This window comes from Marmota flaviventris, chromosome 17, assembly GCF_047511675.1.
Source record: "Marmota flaviventris isolate mMarFla1 chromosome 17, mMarFla1.hap1, whole genome shotgun sequence".
NCBI lineage: Eukaryota > Metazoa > Chordata > Mammalia > Rodentia > Sciuridae > Marmota > Marmota flaviventris.
The window spans coordinates 22,355,024-22,377,397 of NC_092514.1; the positions used below are offsets into that span (position 1 = coordinate 22,355,024).

The 22,374-nt window shown below is 44.7% G+C and overlaps 1 protein-coding gene across 1 annotated transcript in view; it reads left to right on the forward strand.

The window, feature by feature from the left end:
* Positions 1 to 19,893, forward strand: part of LOC114081398 (integrin beta-3) — a 139,689-nt gene extending 119,796 nt beyond the window's left edge. The window contains exons 10-14 of the mRNA XM_071603818.1: positions 6,180 to 6,402; positions 7,336 to 7,436; positions 9,474 to 9,593; positions 16,324 to 16,490; positions 18,316 to 19,893. Coding sequence (XP_071459919.1) covers positions 6,180 to 6,402; positions 7,336 to 7,436; positions 9,474 to 9,593; positions 16,324 to 16,490; positions 18,316 to 18,648 — 944 coding nt within the window. The 3' untranslated portion in view covers positions 18,649 to 19,893. The remainder of the gene's footprint in view (positions 1 to 6,179; positions 6,403 to 7,335; positions 7,437 to 9,473; positions 9,594 to 16,323; positions 16,491 to 18,315) is intronic.
* Positions 19,894 to 22,374: the final 2,481 nt, after the last annotated feature.

The window sequence follows — 22,374 nt, forward strand, 5'->3', positions numbered from 1 at the left end:
GCTTAGCACCTCACTTTTGCTGAGGCTGATTTGAACTCATGGTCCTCCTGTCTCAGCCTCCCGAGCCACTGGGATTATAGACGTGCGCCATCGCACCTGCCATAATGGCAATTTAAACTAGGGGGTGAGGCAGGAACTTCAGCTTATTTTACTATTTAATAGTACTTACATTATTTTTAAAGTACCAAAGGAAATGGACAAGTTTGGGGTGGGAGATCCAAGGGGAGAAGGTTGGAACTGAGAGCCGGGGGTTTGCTGCAGGAGAGGCCTGCAGAGGGCCTGCTAGGGGCACGCCGGCTACTCTTCTGGGTCCTGGTCTGGTGTGAGGCGCTGTGAGAGGGATTCCAGTCAGAGTGTGTTTCCTTTGGCTGATGGCCCCACTGAAGCCACAAAAGAAAGCTGCCTGGGTCAGAAGCCCTGGTTCCTGCCAATGTGGATGCAAGAACAGCTCATCCTCCGTGCACTGCGGTCTAATCCATCAGGGAACCCCAGGTGGCCTAGCAGCCTCCCTCTACCACTTCTTGCCAGGGTGTCAGGTGCCTGGCCAGCCTCACATCTGGACCCTGCCGTGCTGTCATCACATCCTTAGTGACAGGACTCAGGGGCACATGTTCATCCTGCACCTTCTCTGTGTTTCAGTACTTGGTCCACACTGGTAAATAGGGGTCATGCATGATTCCTGACCTCTCAGAGCTATACTCCAGCTTGTCATTGTCCCTTACTTGAGCTGTTGGCTCTGTGGCCTGTTCTTTGCTGCAAGCAGGGGCTCATGAGGCAGGACTGATGTGACCTGGCCATTTTTCTAGGGCCTGGCCACTGATCATGGCAGCTGGTTTCCTGGCCTGCTCCCTCCCTACCATAGGAGTGGTCTGAGGAGTTGCCCACTTTCAGCGCCTCTGCCTTACACATTGGGGAGTGCATCCTTTCCCTCAAGGTTCCTTTTTTTGGGTGCTGGGGATTGAACCCAGAGCCTTACACATGCCTCACACAGGCAAATACCCACTGAGTCACAGCCCCAGACCTCAAGGTTCTTTTCCACTCCCTGCGTTATGAGCACAGATCTATCAGGCACCCTCCATGAGCAGGTTTTGTGCTGCCCTGGTGCAGGGTAGAGAGGTGTTAATAAGAGCTTTGTGCTTCATTAACGTACCTAGGCATAGTTCACAGCATGAGGCAGAATCTGGCAGAGGTCAGTTGTCCTGGGGGAGTCTTACAGGAATCTACCCCTATAGGACTCCACCCTGGGGAGACTCCCTGTGGATAGGGGAGGTCTGGGCAGTTTCATGGAGGAGGTGGGACGTGTGCTAAGTCTCAAAGGAAGGTTGGGTCATACCGGAGTGGAACAATGAGTCAGCCGGAAGTCCAGCTACGCAGGGAGAGTGATCACATTCCCTCTGACCTGAGACACTTGCTCCTTCCTGCTCCCCTGCTCTCTTCCTTCTTCCCTACCTCCGTCTCTTCCACTCATTTCTCATCTGTCTCCCTCCTCTGACTTTCCTGTGAACCCTGGCTAGCCTGTCTTTTGGAGGGGTGCCAATCCTATGACATTACCACACTGTGGTTGCCTTTTAAGGGCTGACTCTGCCAGGGCTTGGGGTCAGCCCGCTGGCTCTGACTGCCCACTTCCACTCCCAGCCTCACTCGCACATCATCTTGTCAAAGATCACTTTGTTTTGCCTCACAAAGGAAACACTGTGGGATCAGGGTTTCTGAGGAGGCCAAGGCCTCTGAGTACGGCCAAGCCACTGTGGTGTCGGTCTTTCCCCAGTCTAGGAGCCATGGCCAAAAGCAAGGCATAGTGGACGCTATGGGGCCTCACTCTGCTGGCTGTCACACCCCTCCCCCAGCTGCTGTGAGGTAGCTGCTGTGATGATAGCCCACAGCTGTCCTTTCTCCATAGCCTTGCCCTGGACCCACAGGAACTGCCTTGCCCTCAGGCATTGGGCAAGGCCAGTCCCTTTGCCTCAAGGTGGGCCTGGCTATGTGGTGCCATTCATGCTCCAGACCCCACAGGGTGCTCAGACTGAAGGCAGTCTCTGTCTGAGACCATATTTCTGCTGGCTTTTGCCTCTTGCCCTAGACTACATCCTGCCTCCCCTCTACTCCCTCAGTGAGTTGCTTGAACAAGAATCATCACCACACCTGTTCTTCTAGGGAACCCAACCTCAAGACTCAGAGGCTGTCTACTTTCCTCTTCTGCCAGCCCACACCTCCAGATATACGTGGCAGCTGGCCAGTGGGGGCTTATGTTCCCCATCCATCCTTCCTGGGAAACAGACCTTTATTTCCAAGGCTGCAAAGAGGTGGCTGAGTTGTATTTTGTTTCTTTATGTATTTATTTATTTTTGGTGTGTTTTGAATCTTGAATGCTGATGTGGTTTCTAGAGGGTGGTGGTGGGGTCATGGGCAAAGCGACCCACAGCGGCCAAGAGACACTGGTTGCACCCCCTGGGTTCACTGGAAGAATAGGTGCCAGGTAGCTCAGGCCCAGTACCATCCCTCTTCCAACCCCTTGGGGCCACCTACTCACACAGTGATGTGGCTTCCAGAGCAGTTCAAGTTACTTCCCCTTTGCCCCTGCCTTTCCTCTGATTAACAATCAGATTTTTATTACGCTTCTTCCTGATTGAGAATTCTGGAGAATGAGTCACCTTATGTGGGGTTTAGGAGCCAACTTTTTTTTTATTGGTTGTTCAAAACATTACAAAGCTCATGATATGTCATCTTTCATACATTTGACTCAATTGGGTTATGAACTCCCATTTTTACCCCAAATATAAATTGCAGAATCACATCGGTTACACACTCACGTTTTTACATAATGGCATATTAGTGACTATTGTATTCTGCTACCTTTCCTATCCCCTACTATCCCCCCACCCCTCCCCTCCCATCTTCCCTCTCTACCTCATCTGCTGTTGTTCAATTCTCTAGGAGCCAACTTTTAAAGTCTTGTGAAATGACTATCAGGGGGATGCAGTTAATGATTTTGAGTTAATGATTGCCTTCAAGCAGACTGACCCCTGACCCCAGGCTCCCTCTCATTCCTACACATTCCTAGGAGGACAATAGTTCTCCCCACCAGGGCTGAGAGCTCTTTGCAATACTGTAATAATATAACACAGAGCATCTCTTGGTTGATATGCATGGGTTTTCCAGAAATTTGGCCACGTTGTAAGCTCCATGATAGAAGGGACTTGGCTTTATTCACTTCTGAATCTCCAGTGCCCACCATGTGGTATGAACTTGATAACTATTTGTTGAATGAATGAATGGATAAGTGAACAAACATTAATGGTGTGCCTGCTCTGTAACAGATTTCATGATAATCACTGTTACTAGAAAAATTAATTTGGCCTATTCCCTCCCATCAAGGAACTCACCATTTAGAAAGAAACAGGAAAGCAAATGGGCATAAAATAAGGATAGAAATAGAGGTAGATTTGCTGGGAGAACCTAGGAGCAGACAGTTGATTCTGTCTGAGGAGATCAGAAAAAAGTTGTTGAGTGAGTAAAAATTTGAGTTGGGCCTTTGAGAGTGAGGGGGAGTTTGGTAAAGGTCACAGGGTGAAAGAGCAGTCTAGGAAGAGGGAACAGCCTGAACAGAAACACAAGGAAATAAGGATAGTGGAGAAAATGAGTATCTCCGTGTGTTGGCTAATGTGTGAAAAGGTCAGGTGGATGAAGTATGTGGTGCTCACTGTCAAAGTCGTGGGTGTTTGCTAAAGAGTTGGACTTAATCCTTTAGGCAGGATGGAGCCTTTGTAAGTCCAAGGATGCTAAACATTGTACAAGGTACAGACAGTCCCTCAAAACAAAAAGCACCAAGTTTGAGAAACGATGCTTTAAAGAAGGAGAATCATGGCTATAGAGGAAGGGTGGTTTGAATTGAGGATGACCTGGAGGAGGGGAGATGATTAGAGTTGCCTGGGGATGGGACCACGCAGGATGGAAACATCTTCAACAAGGCCCATAAACACAACAGTGAGAAACTCCCTTCTTGTGACATCCACTCAAATAGTTCAGTAAATGTGAATTCCTAAAATGTTCTCATCTAGAATTTTCTCACTGGTGTCAAGTCCAGTTACTGGACTTTTCTGTTCTTCCTCAACTGGTAGAATTTTTAAGAATTTGTTTATTTAGGTGTATATGACAGCAGAATGCATTTTAATTCATTGTACACAATTGCAGCACAACTTTACGTTTCTGTGGTTGTACAAGATACAGAGTTGCACCATATGTGCAGTCATACATGCATGTAGGGTCAATGATGTCCATCTCATTCCACCATCTTTCCCACCCCCATGTCTCTTCCCCACCCTGCCCTCCATTTTGCCCCATCAAAGTTCCTCCATTTTTCCCATGTCCCCCCATTGTGGATCAGCATCCAATTATCAGAGTCAACTGGTCAAATTTAACCAGTTGGACTCCAGCTTTTACTGTTCAAGCCACTTTCTCTGTATGTTACAGCAGTCTTCTAGAAAGACTATATGAATATAAATAGGGAAAGTCATTACTTATGGTATTGAACAGAAGGCTAAGTACTTGGGACCTAAAGTCAGAGTGATTTCAGTATGAGCCCTGCTCCTGCTATTTACAAGTTGTGTGGCCTTGGACAGTTTACTTAACCTCTTTGGTCCTACAGAGTTATAAGAAATGAATAGGATAACATATTGAAGAACTTGACCCATATTAAATGCTCAACAAGTGTTCTTGGGCATTATTACCCTTGTAGTGGTTATTTTTGGCGCTTGTTCCTACTGGAAATACTTCCTTGGTCGGTTTGGAACACAGATGCAGTTCTTTTGTGTAAATGCTTTCCAAGGCTTCCCTCCTTCACTGCCAAGGCACCATATTCTGTATTGAGAAGAGGACCAGGATAAGAAGGACAAGTTGTGTTGGTGATGTTGGGGACAGTTGAACTGTGGTGTACAACTCAAAAACAATTTTGTTTTTAAAGAGAGAGAGAGAGAGAGAATTTTTGAAAATATTTATTTTTTAGTTTTCAGCGGACACAACATCTTTGTTTGTATGTGGTGCTGAGAATCGAACCTGGGCCCCACGCATGCCAGGCGAGCACACTACCGCTTGAGTCACATCCCCAGCCCCTCAAAAACAATTTATTGTAGAGAATATTTCTGCAACTTTTGAGTGCAGAGGAGGAACAAAGATGAGCCAGCAGAGGCTTGTTGAAGGCCCCTGGGCTATGCAAGGTCATTGCTAATGATCGTCCATACTGCTGTCCTTAGGAAAATCTCTCTTTTTTCGTTCATCTTCTTCTGTTTTCTGCTGTCTTTTCTCTCCGGCATTTGTGGGATTTAGTTAAGAGCTCCGGCCCTCAGCAGGCTGTGAGGTAGGCTATATCTGTTCTTTCTGCTTACTTAACTCCATTGCCGACTCCATGGGCTCTTGGTACCTTCTCTCTGCCCCTTGGATGCCCCACCCCATGCACCTGTGTATTGGGACACTCTGTGTATCTTCTCTTCCCTGTGCTTGGGGCATCTCCTGTCCTCCATGGCCGCTGTGTTGAGGTTTTCCTGTCTTGGGTATGCTCTCTCAGATCCCTGCTGCTCACCTGGCAAGGTGGCACGTAGCCGATTTGAGAAACAGAATAACGGACATCTGTGGCTGAGTTGTTAGTGGGAGGGACCAGCTCATTCAAATCAGAGCCTATGTTGGCGTCTAACCCAGCTGGGAGAAGACAATGATGACAAAGGTAGACCCCTCGCGTCTGGTTGGAGAAAGGAGCAGTCTATGCCAGATCAAAGGGAGAGAGTTTGGGGCCTGAGGGTCACTTTGCTGTCTTAGGCCACATCATCCAGGATTCTGGGTATTCTCTGTGGGTGCAGGCTGTGGCTCAGTGCTGTGCCAGTTCTTAAGGCTGAAGAGCTACCTTGTCCTCATACAAGGGCAAGAAGGGTGGAAGGCTTGGGAAATTCAGCTCCCGAGACTCCTTTGTCCTGTAGGGACTCAGACCAAGACCTTCCACACCTTGGAACATCTAGAGAGCCGAGTGTGTCCCCATGGAGTAGGGTACCCCCTGATATTGGGCCAGTTCCCTGCTGACCTGGAGGATTATTATCTGTCTTGCTGGGAGAGCAGAATGGAAGTGTGTGGCAGGCTGCCACAGAGTGAGACAGTCACTAGCTGATCCACCCTCTTGGGCTGTCTGCTTTCAGGGCATGGCCAGTGCAGCTGTGGGGACTGCCTGTGTGACTCCGATTGGACTGGCTACTACTGCAATTGCACCATGCGTACCGACACCTGCATGTCCAGCAATGGGCTTCTGTGCAGCGGCCGGGGCAAGTGTGAATGTGGCAGCTGCATCTGCATCCAGCCAGGCTCCTATGGGGACACTTGTGAGAAATGTCCCACTTGCCCGGATGCCTGCACCTTTAAAAAGTGAGTGGGCAGTTTGGAGAGGGTTGGGAGATTGGGAGTGGGGAGAGAGGGTCCCCTGGACTAGAATCCTCAACTCTTAAGTTCTTAAAGTTCTACCTCTTACTCACTGAAGCTTTAGGGAGAAGAGTTTGCTCCTGTCAAATGGCTTCTCTTCTCTTTCCAATGAAAACTATGGGGAGTTGGAGGTAGAGGTAACGGCAAGGGGCCAAATAGCACTAGCTGGATTCCAGTTGGAGCAAACTCTCTCCTAGGGTGGCATCTTGAACACTCCCAAATTCAGAAAGGAAGGCTAAGCCAGATATTCTCTGGAACATTCCGGTGCTGATGTTCTGATTCTATAGGAGTTGCAGAGGCTGGAGTTGGGGAAGACACTGTGCAACAGGGGCAACTCGCCAGTACAAACTTCACCTGTTTGTGGGTCAGAGGAAGCCCCAAGTCCGAAGCTCTGCCAGTCTTCTTACCACTTTAAGCAGGGCTGGAGTCATGGGCATGCACCTGTGCAGCTATACAGGGCCCCATGCTTAGTAGGGCCTTTGCATGTTCTGCTGTCATAGTTCTTAGTAATTTTTGAACAATGATTTCATTTTGTCCTGGGCCCCCCCAATTTTGTGACAAGTTTTGACTTTAAAGTTCCCAGAAGTGTGTAGGGCTCACATATCCTAGTTGGTACATGAAGTTTAACAAAGGACCCGGGGACCTCTGGCTGCGGATGAGGAGCCTGTGGGTGAGGAGGACACCTTTCCTCCTGAACTCCACACTTGACTATTTGGGGCCTTAGGATGATTTTACTGGTTGTGTGTGTGTGTGTGTGTGTTTTATTAATTTTTTTAAACTGAGGAGCCGCTTTCTGGGTACGTGGAGGTCAGAGGTGGACTGGGACATGCCTCAGCTTGCTGCTCCCTTGCTTTAATTGACGTGTCCTCTCTCCTTTAGGGAATGTGTGGAGTGTAAGAAGTTTGACCAGGGAATCCTACAGGAGGAAAATACCTGCACCCGTTACTGTCGCAATGAGATTGAGTCTGTGAAAGAGCTTAGTAAGTTCAGCAGGCCTCAGAGTCTCACTCGTCTGGGTTCTGAACGTTTTCACTTCAATCTCAGAACCTGCCAAACTCCCATCTGTAACATGGAAGAGTAATTCCTGCTTCAAGAACTGTCATGCAGGCCTGATGCACAGCAGGCATGAAATGAAGTCTAACTTTCTTGAGAGACCTCCTCTGACCCCTCCAGAGTGCCCCTTTCTGATTCCTGAAGCACAGAGACCCAGCAAAAACCTGTGCGTAACTTGTAAAGCTGTATAAATTGGGCAACCCTAACTTCACCCTATCCCCAAAGAAAGGAAGATAATGTACTCTACTCTGCAGATAAAAAAACCTGAGGCACACACTGGGAAGTGGTTGCCTATGGTGGGCCTCATCTTAGCCTAGTAGGCTAGTTCACTTTATTAAAAGTTAAGCAATTCTCAGGCTTGTTTGGAGGAAAACCTTCACCCTGATGGTCATTACCCAAATCTCTTTATCCTGAAGCCCTACTTTTGGCTTTCTAGAGTTCCCCAGAGATAAGACAAAAATGCGAACACAGCAGGGAGCAAAATTCTTGCCTGCAGTTATTTTTCTTTGTACTTCATCTTGATTTTAAAGATGATCTTTGCTGCTGTCAGCACAGCTGATGTGGCGGTTATCTGGGCCGGGAGGCACTGGGTGGTGCTAGGGAGATGCAGTCTCTCTGAAGATAGCAATCGCCCACAAAGGCAGGAAATTCGTTTTTAGTGAGATCCATTGTGAGATGGCCAGGCAGTCAGCTTTGGGTGGGAGTGTTATGGAAAAGAGTGAGATCTCTGAACCTTTTGATTAATATCAGAAGTGGGCTGGGGTGAGGTTGGTGATTTGGGGATTGAGTTTGAAGAGGGAGTTTTCTTCTAGAGGGAGCTATGCTTCTATAATTAGCCCAGAGGAAGGGTATGCTAAGATGCCAAGGTATTTTATCATCTAGACCAGGTGGGCATTAGTTGATAAGCATTTCTTTACCTACCTCCTTTGTCACTAAAATCATCATAAAGGTAAATGCTTACCTATATGAATTTTATAACTTATGAAAATTTAAAAAAGCATCTTTCCTACTCATTCATTACATATTTTTCTCCAAACCTGATGAAGTAGAACTATAGTACTATTGTTACCTTTATTTTGTGAATGAGCAAACTGAGTCTCAAGAAAATTAACTTGCCCACAGAAGGGAGTAATGCATTGAGAACTAAATCCTGAAAGGTTTACTCTTTCCTTTGTGCTGTGGTACCAGTACTGATGGCCTGTTGACTTCAGGTCCACTGGAATGTATTTTTAGACTCATGTTCTGGTCCCTCTCCATCACTTATTTGCAGTGGTAATCTTGGCACATTTGCTTAATTTCATGGTGTATCAGTTTTGCCCATCTGGTTCCTCAGTATAGGATGTAGTGCAACTGGTGAAGGGTAACCGCAGTGTCACCAACAGAATAACAGGTTGGAGAGTTAAACGACACACTGTGGGAGGCACACTAGATCAGAAACAGACATGGAAGAGCTAAAAGGGATGTGTAAACAAAGTATGGAGAATTATTGAGCAAGCAGAGAAAGAGAAGGGAAGAAATGCCTACTGTATGTTAAGGTCTGTTTATTTTATGCATAAAATTCTCCACCAACTCTGTAAGGTGGGGAGATCATTTCCCTTTTATAGATAGATGAAGAAAGAGAGAATGATTGAGGTCAGATAACTTACCCAAGATCACACAGCTGGTAGGTAGTAGAGCCAGGATTTGAATCAAAATGTGTAATGTTATTAGATCATGTCCCTTCCAGAGGAAGGAATAAGAACCAATAAGGGCCCTTGAGGGACAAAATACATCAGTGAGGGTCAGTGAGTGGCAACTGCCAGGCATGCCAGCTATCTTGAACCTAGGCATCTTGCCTAATATCAGACACAGGGTTTCCTGTCACATGCTTTCCTAAAAGTCCTGTGGCAGAGGTCCTGAAAGCTGTCATCTTCTAGGAATTGACTTGTTTTTCATTCTTCCATATTCTCCTCTCCCTTCCCCAGAGGACACTGGCAAGGATGCAGTCAACTGTACCTATAAGAATGAGGACGATTGCGTCGTCAGATTCCAGTACTATGAAGACTCTAGTGGAAAGTCCATCCTGTATGTGGTAGAAGAGCCAGGTGAGTGACTCCTGAAGTCCTGAGTGACTCCTGAAGTCCTTTCTTTACCAGCCAGGAGAGAGAACAATCTTAGGCAGGAATTTCTACCTACCACTCCTCTTAAACTGAACAGGTTAAACCTGGCTTTAAAAGTGATGTGAGAGTTTATTACCCTGGTGAGGGGACGTATAAACATAAGTATCAGCCAGAAAGTGACTTTCTAATTGAGGAGACAGAAAGATAAGAAGGTGGGTAAGGAGAGGAAGAAGGTGGGTTTGGATGTCATCAAGGAACAAAATATGTCGTGACTATTTTTTCCCCTCAGTTTTGGGGATGGAACCCAGGACCTCATGCATGCTAGGCCAGTGTTCTATCACTGAGCTACATCTGCAGCCCTATCATTGCATTTTTGGAGGCAATAAGGTCAAGAAATAAGGAATTTAGATTCTAGAACTTTATAGCACATGGCATAAGTTCTACTGAGGACAGCTGCAATGAGTACCCTGCCTGCTGCTATAAGAGGAAGGCCTGTGGGAGGCACTGATCCTACCATGTCATGGCAGAATGTAGTGATAGGTTTCTGGCACTGATTCAAGGCTGCACTGAATACAGAAAAGATTAAAAATACTGCTTGCTCTAGAGATCCTTTGGAAATAGGAGGAGTCCACCCCGCCATACACAGACCAACCATAGGTTGATTACTACCCAATAGCTAGATTTGTTTGCTTCACCTTACCACCATCATGGCCTCTGTCTTCATCCATTTTCTACTACTATAAAGAAAATACCCGAGGCTGAGAAATGTATGAAGAGGAGAGGTTTCATTTGGTTCACAGTTTTGGAGGCTAGAAGTCCAAGATCAGTGGTTTCATCAGTTCATCCTCTGGTGAGGACCCCCTTGGCTACATCACCACTTGGTGAATGCTGACTGTTGAACCCAGGGCCATGTGCTAAGCCCGTGTTCTACCATTGAACTATACCCTCAGCCCAGGCTGGGAACTGTCATTTTGGGAACTAACGGGAGTCCAATGAGAACTACATTAATCCCTTGCAAGGGCAATGCTCCCAATGACCTAATTACTTTGACCTATCTCTTATAGGTTCCAGTACCTCAATATCACCATGTTGGGAACCAAGCTTTTAGCACATGAGTGCTTCAGGGACACACTCAAGGCATATCCAAACCATATACCTTCTTTGCCCTTAAACAACAGATTAAGATATGAATCATTAGAAAATAATTTGGAATACTTACTATATACTGAATACTATGCTAGGTGCTAAAACTAACAGTAAATAAGGCAGATGTGGTACTCGCAGGCCATGGGGGAGACAGGCATGGAAATCAATAACGTCATTGCAGTGGGATAGGACTGTTAATGGTGGAGGCTGGGCAAACACTAGAACGAAGGAACAACCTTGGAAGGCTGAACTTGAATCAGCTGGTATCCTGACATTCATAGCTGTAGGAATTTCTTCAAATCATCTTTTAGACAAAGGACCAGAATTTTTCTTTTCCTGCAAAAGACCAAAATATTTTAGGTTTCAAGGGCCATATGGTCTCTGCTGTGGCTACTCAGTCCTGCTATTATAGCAGGAAAGCAGCCATAGATATTCTGTAAACTTGTGGACAATGGCTATATATTTTTATTTTTTTATTTGTTCTTTTTAGTTATACATGATAGTAGAGTGTATTTTGACATATTGTACATTCATAGAGTACATAATTTATATTAATTAGGATCCCATTCTTGTGGTTGTGCCACAAGAATGAAGTTTCACTGATGGTGTATTCATATATGAACATAGGAAAGTTACGTCTAATTCATTCTACTGTCCTTCCTATTCTTATCCTTCTCCCTTCCCTTCATTCCCCTTTGTCTAATCCAATGAAATTCTATTCTTCCCTTCACCCCCTGTTGTGTATTAGCATCCACATATCAGAGAGAATTTTTGACCTTTGGTTTTTGGAGATTGGCTTGTTTCACTTAGCATGATAGTCTCCAGATGTATGGCAAAAGTCATAAAGTCATTCTTTTTTTATGGCTGAGTAGTAGTCCATTGTGTATATATACCATATTTTCTTTATTCATTCATCTGTTGAAGGGCATGAAGGTTGGTTCAATAGGATAGGTATTGTGAATTGGGCTGCTATAAACATTGATGTGACTGTGTCACTGTAGTATGTTGCTTTGAACTCCTTTGGGTATGTACTGACGAGTGGGATAACTGGGTCTAATGGTGGTTCTATTCCAGGTTTTCTGAGGATGCTTTCCAGAGTGGTTGCACCGATTTTCTTTTTTTAAAATTTTTTTTATCAGTTGCTCAAAACATTACAATGACCTTGACATATCATACATTTGATTCAAATGGGGTATGAATTCTTATTTTTCCACATGTACAGATTACAGTATCACATTGGTTTTACAGCCACGTTTATACATACAGCCATACTAGTGTCTATTGTATTCTGCTGCCCTTCCTATCGGTTGCACCAATTTTCAATCCCACCAGCAATGTATGAGTGTGCATTTCCCCCACATCCTCACCAACATTTATTATTACTTATATTCTTGATTGTTGTCATTCTGACTGGAGTGAGATGGAATCTCGGTGTAGTTTTAATTTGTATTTCTCTAATTGCTGGAGATGTTGGACATTTTTTCATATATTTATTGGCCATTCATATTTATTCTGTGAAGTGGTCATGGCTGTATTTACAGAGAGAGTTGATAGTTGCATTTGGCTCATGGGTTCTCAAACTTTAGCATATTTTCCTGTTTAAAAAAAAAAACCCAGTGCTGGGGTCATAACTTAGTAATAAAGTACTTACCTAGCATGTGTGAAACTTTGGGTTCAATCCCCAGCAACAAAGAACAGTCCTGAGCCCTGTCTTACTTCCACAAACCACACCTCTGTGCTGTTAGTGTTCCTGGCAATTGGGCTACACCCCAACATTTGAGTGCCTCTTGATTTAGGCTCATCAATTCCCCCAAGAAGCCTTCTCAGTCCTCCCCTGGCCTCCATACTGCTGACTAGGTTTGGTTCTTCTGTTTGACTCGCATAGCATCTGTGCTTCCTTAGAAGGACCTTCATTTCACTAGAATTAAATTGCTTCTTTAATCAGCTCATCTGCTCAGATCATATGCTGTGCGGATACACGAACCATGTCTGTCGTATCTATTGCTATATCCCTGTACATCTACCAAGAAGTTAGTTAATAAAGAGGTTTTGAATGATTTTCTGCTGAGAGCCACAGCCGAGTCTGTATGGCCCCTGGCATTTTGCCAACGGTATTGATTGACAGGCAAGGCATTACTATCCGCCTGTGCCGCAACTTTTGAGTTCTCGCACTATTTTGGAGTTCTCGTGGGGATTTCCGGGGATTCCTCGAGAGTTCCCATTGGTTGGGGAAGGGCAGGAGGAGGGATTTCCGGGAGAGATATTTCCGGCTGGGGGTTCCTGGACAAGCCTCGTGGCCTTCGGGAGGATTCCCCGGGAGCTGTGTGAAGTGTTTTCCTGCAGTTTAAAAATAAAGTTTGTTCCTGCTTCAGTGGCTCGTGATTTGTGCCCAGCCAGACTGCGGCAATTTTCTAGGTCTGATTATTCCTAGAGGAAAAGTGAGTGTATGTACATCTTGATATCTGCTAACCAGAATTTTGGCTGCTTGGGGAGGGAAGAAAATGAGGTGGTTTGAAAAAGGAGGCAGGAAAGTCTGGAGGAGCTGCCCCAGGTCGCCCTTCCTTAGGAAAGAGCTGCCACATAAACGTCACCGAGGGTGTTGCTATGTCCATGGGTGGAGGAGTGCATGGTGCCCTGTCTGGAATGTTGTCCACTAGCCCTTCCCAGAGCTTTTGCCCTTTATATGGGAAAAGGAAGGTCAAGAAAGGGCATAACCTTAATTTTATTTGGCGACTCCAAGGGTAGTTGACATGAGGAAGGAGAGAGGAGAGTCTGGGGATGTGTCCATGAGCCAGCAGGGGTGGACTGGTTTGACCACGATTTCCTCACGCCTTCCCACCCACCCTATCTGCAATTTTGTCCCTACTAATTTCAGAAGGGCACTGTGTCTTTGCTTTTGGGTCTAACATTACCTCATTTCTTTGCTTCACCTGTCTTTGCTGGCACTTTTGCTGAATAATTTATCCAAATCATTTGGCTTGGGATTTTGAGACAGCAATCTATTGCCTCAGGTTGTGGGGAATAGAGATGATGGTAACCTTGGTGCCTTGTCAGGAGACCCACTCCTCCACGTTAGGATAAGGGACCCTAGTATAATATGTCAAAATAAACTCTATTGTCATGTATATCTAAAAAGAGCAAAAAAAATTAAGTAAAATAAAAAGAATATGGGCCCCTCATTTCCTCTCTGTTTGTCCTGGCTCTGCTTCTCCTCTTAGCCCCAGCCCCAATTATTTCTAGGGACTCCAACTTTGGGGAGATTGTAGCAGCTGGGTTCCCAGAGGATTGTAGGAGATATCTCTTTCTCATGGCCTCACAGATGCTCTCTTTGAAGGGCTGAGCCCTGGCAGGGCAGTAAAAACAGTATGTCACATGGTTAGACATTGCCCATGTGGGGAATGGCCATGTGGAATGGGATCCTGAGCTGGGGCCTATTCATTCCCAGATAGTCTCCAGATAAAATACAGTATGTTCCAGGCACTGTTTGGTACATACTTACACTTAAAAGTAACTCCTTGTTTATCTGAAAATAAAATTTATCTGGGCTTCCTATAATTTTGTTTGTTAAATCTGCCAACCCTACCCAGACTCCTCTGACCTTGGGTCACTCTGAGGCTGTTGCTGCAGCTGGGGGTGCCTTTCAGAGACCACCTGATCTTGTCTTCTGCTTCTGGGAAGCCACCTGCCCCTGTTGGGACATATGGGTAACAGATTGTTCTCACCTAAATACCTCCTGGGATTCTACCTGTCCTGCCCAGACTAACATGCAGAAGGAAGAGATTTCACCTTGGGGTTTGAAGGTCAGCCCTACTCCATTCTTCCAGAGAATTCATAATTGCTTTTCCCAGAAAAACTGGGGCCCTTCACTCCTGGGAATTCAGACGCTGGAACTTCGCAGCCTCTCTCCAGGCACTCCTTTAATTATAGACAGGGTGTAATTTGGTGGTTTGGAAAAGGGCCAACTTGGTTTGTGGTGGTGGTTGTGTTTGTGTAATGTGTGGTGAGCATAGAGTGTATGTTTAGAGAAGAAGGTGGGAGACAGTGTGGAAAGTGGGTGTGACTTCCTCTCCAGACTCATCAGTACCCATACATACAAACACCTGGTTTCATAACACTTGAGGTTCCAGAGTGAGGTCATTTGTCAGACACCTGAAGTTTATGGGAGCAGAGATCTTCAGAGGATAATCAGCTGACCCTCAGAGGGATGACGGACCTCTGTCTGCTTTGGTTATTGACTGGGGCTGAACAGGAAGTCAGCTTACAATGGGGTAGGATTCTGGATGACTAAATATTTTGAGAAAGAACCTCTAAGATTATCATGGCTGGCAGGCTTCCTGGTCTCTAAGCATGCTAAAAAGGTTCATCGCCCTTAAGGATATAAATATCTAAACCACAATTAACAGACACTAATGTCTACCGGGGCTCAGTTAGCAAATAAATAAAAACACTGGGTATAAGAAGAACACTGGTAATAATGGTCCCTAATGTTTATTGTGAGCCAGGCATTGCTTTCAGTTCTTTAAATATATTTCATTTAATTATTACTCTTTGCAATTTTTAAAATTGAGTTTGGAGGGTTGGGGGTGTAGTTTTTTGATAGAGCACTTGCCTGTCCTGTGCAAGGCCCTGGGTTCAGTCCCTAGCACCCCACCCACCCACCCCTAAAAGGGAGTGTGAATACTTTCTCCATTTTAAAGACAAAGAAAATAGAAAACAGACATCCAGAAAAATTAGTTACTGAATGTCACAAAGTACAGTGTGTTAAGCCAGGATTTAAATCCAGAGTGCATAGTGGCACACTTTGCCTCTGTTTAGGGGAGAAATGGGAGAGTGGTGAGGACTCTCACAAATAGAAAACACTGTGTCCCAGCTAAAAGGAGCAACTGCTCTCAGCTGTAGTTGGTGGCCACTTCATAGGGATATTGTTCTAGAGTTTCCAAATCTTTTGATTTTTTTTTTTTCTTTTTGTTGTGTGTGGGCCTGGGGATAGAATCCAGGGCCTTGTGGAGTACTCTACCACTGGGCTACACCCATAGTGGCCAAATCGATTTTTTTTTTTGTACTAGGGATTGAACTCAGGGGCACTTAACTACCGAGCCACATCCCCAGACCTTTTTGTATTTTACTTAAAGACAGGATCTTGCTGAGTGGCTTAGGGCCTCACTAAGTTGCTGAGGCTGGCTTTGAACTCACAATCTCCTGCCTCAGCCTCCTGATTCTGCTGGGAATATAGGCATGGGCCACCAAACCCAGCAGAATCAATTAAAAACAAAACAAACAAACAACAAAAAAAACCAGTTGGTTAACTCATATCAGGTGGTCTAGATTTTGTGCAGGAGTGACCAGCTTGAGAGCTCAGATTTAAACCACTCAGGACAGCTTATTCCCCCCCCCCTAAAGATTGCTCCTTTAAAAACAAACAGACAAACAAACAAACAATAAATTTGTTTTAAAATTGTCCTGTTTACTTCAGAGGCGTTTCCAGTGCATTGTTCCTCTGAAGTAACACTCAAGGTCTTACATTCATGGCCAGTTCAAGTGATTCCTGCTCTCTGCTTCTTCCTTGCAGAGTGTCCCAAGGGTCCGGACATCCTTGTGGTCCTGCTGTCAGTGATGGGGGCTATTCTGCTCATCGGCCTTGCTACTCTGCTCATCTGGAAGCTTCTCATCACCATCCACGACCGGAAAGAGTTTGCTAAATTTGAGGAAGAACGAGCCAGAGCAAAATGGGACACAGTAAGAGGCTGGGTTGGGCTGGGCATTTTCTTGAGTCTTTGGTTCGAGAACCTGAAGTGGGAACAGCAGCTGTTCAGAGTGGCCAGGGTCATCCAGTACTGCAGTTTTCGGATTATCCTCTGTTCTGGAAACTGGGAGATGGTCTCACTGTTGTCTTTAAGCTTCCTGAAAACTACCGGATCCTCTACCACACGGTGACCATGGGCCATGTCTTGAGTACTGACAGAACAAATAGGACCCAGCTCTGCTCCAGCCGTGTAAAGAAATGGAAAAGAAATTTACTCTTCAATTGAGGGAGACAAGACAAACCTATATTGAGAACAATAATACATTATATAGTATTGAAGTCCAAAGCATTAAAAACAAATAGAAAAAAATAGAATAGCTAACATTGACTGAGGGTTTGCCATGTGCCAGGAACTGTTCTAAATGCTTTTTTATATATTAGCTTATTTCATCCCTGAAACAACCTTTGTGGTGGGGAGTATTAGTGTTCCCATTTTATAAGTAAGAGAACTGAGTGCAAGGGAGTTCAGTGCTTGTCTGATTGTGGGAGGGAATTAGGTAACTATAGGACTTCCTTTTGGGGTCAGCCACTTAAGAATAGTGGCAGGACATCAATCTACCTCATTCTCTTCTTTGCCCCCAAATGATGAAATGGTAGTTTCCAAATCAGACTCTTATGGTCCCTGTTGTTTATCTTGATTTAAGCCAATCAAATAAGCATTTATTGAGAACTTTTTATATACTAATTTTACTGTATTCTCCTTTGGCTAATCTTCCATATTTTAACTATTTTCTGGACCTTTTACATGACATTTTACTCCTTGAATGTCCAGGGTTAGGTCAAAAGTTTGTTCCCATTTGGTGGTGATCCCAGGACTTTGTACCAAATAGTTCCAAAAACCTTGGATGTTTCTGTTAAGAGCATATAGAGCATGCTGAGTCTCCAAAGGACAGAAGAATGTTCTGGGCTTCTTGCAGTTACCATTAAGAACTATTTAGCCAGGTGCAGTGGTGTGCACCTATAATCCTAGCAATCAGGAGGCTGAAGCAGGAGGATCACAAGTTTGAGGTCAGCCTTAACAATTTAGTGACAGACCCTCAACAACTTAGTGACACCCTGTTTCAAAATAAGAAATAAAAAGGGCTGAGATGTAGCTCAGTTGTAAGGTGTCTCTGAGTTCAATTTCTAATACCAAAGGGGAAAGAAAAAAAAAAGAGAAAAAATTGCCTTACTTCATAGGTTTTGTCATTTTTTTGTTGGAAAATAATTTGAGAAGAGGGGCTTATTTTTCCCTGATAATATGACAGTTTTGTAGGTAATCATTGAAGAGATGAAAACAAATTAAGAATTATTTTAGCCGAAGCAGTCCTCTGTGTTCTGACCTTCACCCATCAACTACTACATTTCTCTCTCTGCCTCACATTGGCTGGCACTGTCACAGCAAAAGAAAAAGGGGAGAAAAACAAAAGAAAGAGTAGGGCGAGAGGAGAAAACAGAACAGATTTGGTGAAAGCTATTCTAGAATGTTTTGGGATTGTCAAAGAATGATGGGCCTCCAAAAAAAAAAAAAGGGCTGGACTGATTTTAACCCTTTAAAAACAGCCACAAGATGGCCACATCATTTTTCCTCCTCTCATTTCCTGCCCATTCCCATTCTAAAAGTGAAAGTGTGAGTAAAATGAGCACCAGCCTGTTTCATCCAGTCTAGGTCAGAGAAGGGTGTCTTGGGCAAACCTCTCAGGAGAAATCGAAGACTTTGGGACATGAGAGGACCCCGGAGCTGACTGTGAGACACTCACTCTCCTGTTCTCTCTACAGGCCAACAACCCGCTGTATAAAGAGGCCACGTCTACCTTCACCAATATCACCTATGGGGCACTTAATGACAAGACGTCACCATCAGATCATTTTCAGACTATGCCAGGATTGTGGGTGTCTCTGCCATCATGTTTACAGAGGACAGTATTTGTGGGGTGGGATTTGGGGCTTGGAGTGGGGTGGGCTGGGAGAATGTCAGTATTTGTGTGTGTGTGTGTGTGTGTTACACGTGGGAAAATGTTTAATTTAAAATGTGTGATGTGTTCCCAGAGCACAGCTCCTCGGCCTTTGTTCTCAGATGCCTCCTGCAGGGATGTGTCCTGCTTAGCTTGAGGGTAATGTGGAGCTGAGCAGGTGTTCTTCTTTACCTCAGTGAGAAGCCAGCTCTCCTTAGTAGGCCATTCTCCCTAAAGAAAAGGGCAGGGCTGGGGCTTCTCATTTCAGAGAAAGGGATGCTAAGCCCTGGCTCTGTCCTGAGTTTGTAATTTTATGGCATTAGGTCTGACTCTCAGGAACTGCTGGGCCATGCAGCCCGGTTTTGTCACCTGTGTCTCTGTGTCCTTACATTTCCCTCAGGCTGAAGGGAGAGTCAGGGGAGAGCTTCCTGTGCCTTCTGCCACCACCTGGATCAGCTGTGGTTCTCTTGAAAGGGAAGTCCTTGCCACCTAATATACATTGACCTGATGAGAGTGAGGAAGGCAGGGCCACTCAGGGTCCTGCATGGCATGGGGGATGTGCCAGCTTTCCCCAGTTCATACTCACGACCCTTTAGATTTGCCTCTCTGGCAACTCTACCCCGGAGGTTTGTTCAGAAGTGTCATCCTTAGACCAGCACCTTCTCTTTTCCTCCCATTTCCACACCCTTGCTGTTGCAGATATTTGCTATGTACTGGAGACTTCTCTCATGACCAATGGCGGGTGCTATGGTGAGCACCAGAGGTCCTCCCCTTCAGACCTCTGCTCCACGTCCGAGGCACCTCCACAACCTAAGCCCGGGCCTCTGTGTGCTACATCCACCCACAGGGGTGGCTGCATTTACCTACCTCATGGGTGTCTTGTGAAGGAGTCATTCCCATGAGTCTGTTGAACCTAAGTGCCAGGATGGCATGATGGGCCAATTGTATCAGCATGTGTGGCCTCTATTCCTACAGGAAGGAGAGCCTCATTTTAACTCAGTCTTTAATCTGAGAGGCCACAAGTGCAATCTTATTTTATTTTGTTCGTGGGAGTACCTGAAACCATGATGAGGTTTGCTTACTCTAAAGGGACATGTATATAAACATACTTACTTTATATTTGTAATTTTATTTGATGACAAAGAAGGAAAGTATAAAAAGCCATGCAGACATGAGTGGGAAGCAGACACACCCATTTGGCATCATTCATAGGAATTTGCTGCCCAGTCGCTGGTCTATAAGGGGTCCTCAATTCTTGGGAGCCTGTGGGAATAGATGTATGGACACGCTGGACCTTTCCTGAGGGAGAAGGACTGTTCTTTCGTCCCAGCAAAAGCAGTTGCTCCATTGGTGTTGACTTTTATCCCACATTAAAAACTGGTCTTAGCACCCTAGAAAAGGGTATAAAGATTTATAAGCAGAAAATCTGTATTCAGTGCCGCAGCTAAGAAATCTTTAATGCTAATTAGGGCAAGCCACTTTCTTCTCCCCAGGACTCAGTTCTCTAGTAGTAAAAAGTATGGATTTGGACAAGCCTACCATGAAGGCCCAATTCAACATTCTGAGATGCCAGAATCTTAATGGTATTAAACATGAAGTCAAGATGGGGGTGGGATGGGACTGGGGTGCAGTTCAGTGGTAGAGCCCTTGTCTAGCATGTGTGAGACCCTGGATTTGAATCCAAGCACAGCAAAACAAACAAACAAACAAACAACAACAACAGCATCAAAACTGAGGGATTTTGCTAGAGTTTGCTTTTTAGTTGGAAGATCTGAGAGCCCTGGCTTTGGAAAGAGCAGATGTTAATCCCTATCATTCTTCTCAATGAGAATCTCATCCTCATCCTATCTTATCTCAGAACCCTTTCTCCAACTTTTGTTAGCAGGTATGTCTCCTGATGTAGCACTTAAGTTTCACTTAGTTATTATTTCTGAGTTATTTTGCATATCAATAAGAAGTAGCTGATCCAGATGTTAACACTGAGAAATTACAAATGAGGCTGATGACTGAGCCCTTTCTCACTGGTAGATTACCCTCACAGTAAGAGATGGGAATACGTAGAGGGACAAATATGGGAAGGAGAAGGATGATCACAAATCCAAGAAGTTCTGAAGTTAATTGTGCTAACCTTTGGCTATCAAGACAGATTTTATGAGAGTAATAGTGGGACATTTTCCTTAGATAGGATGGTTTACATGAAGAAACCCTGTGGAAGGAGGAAGGCAGTGTATCCCAAGGATGAAAAATATTGTGAACTCTTGTGTGAGCTTCTGGGACAAGGCTTGTAGGCCTTGAAGACCAGTGTTGCTTATTTGCCAGATGGAGACTAGAGGTTAGTTTTGGCATCAAGTGAACATCTAAATAGTATTCTGCATCAGACAATATAGTGCAAAGGGGTTGTACCCAGCTCTTTTGGGGGTAATTTTTTGCCCAGTCTCAGGGTCTGTGGACAAGAGTTGGAAAACTGAACATTCCTGACAAGTTGCTGTATCAGGAGTCAGTTCTTTGCCTCTCAGTCATTCCTAGACTGTCCAGACACTTCTGTTTGTTAAGTTTCCTGAAATTACTTAAGTGCCTTCCTGACTTCCTCACCACCTCCTCTGAGTTGTGCAACAGTGAATTAAATGTGTTTTCCAAAAAGAACTGGCCTAAGGCTGTCCAATGCTTCCTGTGTTGTTATTTCTGTTTCCTCTGGTTAAAAAAGAATAAGTGTCATTGCCTCACAAATGATTATTTTAGAGTAAGCATGCTTCCAAGTGTAACAGAATGACGACTACTATGTAAACTGAAGTTTCCGTCAGGACCCAGAGCTTTTCTTTTCTTTTCTTTTTCTTTTTTTTAGAGAGAGAGAGAGAAATTTTTAATATTTATTTTCTAGTTTTTGGCGGACACAACATCTTTGTATGTGGTGCTGAGGATCGAATCCAGGCCGCACGCATGCCATGCGAGCACGCTACCGCTTAAGCCACATCCCCAGCCCCCAGAGCTTTTCTTTAGACAATAATATTTTCAAAATGAATAGGCTATTACTAAGAGTTTGTTCTAACAGTTTTGAGTTTTTTTTTTTAATTGACATTATTTAGGAAGTTGTGCAACAACCTCAACCTCAACAACCTCAACAGAACAGACTGTCATGCTTCCTTTGTGGGAAACATGAATGATAAAGGCTTGACGGCAAATTATTTATAGGGCTATTTACATGTCCAAATTTTACTTCAAGTATTGGGTGTCAAAGTGTGGTCCCAGGACCAGCCACATCAGTATCACCTGGAAACTTGTGAGACATGAATATTGAGCCAGGTGTGGTGGTGCACTCCTGTAATCCCAGCAGCTCAGGGGGCTGAGGCAGGAGGATCGCAGGTTCAAAGCCAACCTCAGCAATTTAGTGAGGCTTTAAGCAATTCAACAAGACCTGGTCCCAAAAGCTAAAAAGGGCTGGGGATGTGGCTCAGTGGTTACGTGTCCCTGGGTTCAATCATCCCTGGTACCAAAAAAAAGGACACATAGTAAATACAAGATATATGAGGCTACTACCAATGTAACATGGCACGGTATTTTACAGTCAATATAGGAATATACTCTAAAATACAGAGTTGATACATTAACTAGTAACAGTACTTTATCATCATTAAGTGTTTTGTACCTAATACGGAGTATGTACTTAATAATCTATGTGCTACTTTGGCAGTATATTAGATTTGTTTACACATAACTAATGTGTTATTCTACAACATTATTATGGTTATGATGTCACTAGGTGGCAGGAATTTTTTAGCTCTGTTATAATCTTATGGAACCACTGTCATATATACTGTTGGTCATTGACCAAGATGTGGTATGCAGCTCATGGCTGTACTAAATCAGAAAATCTGGATGTGGGACT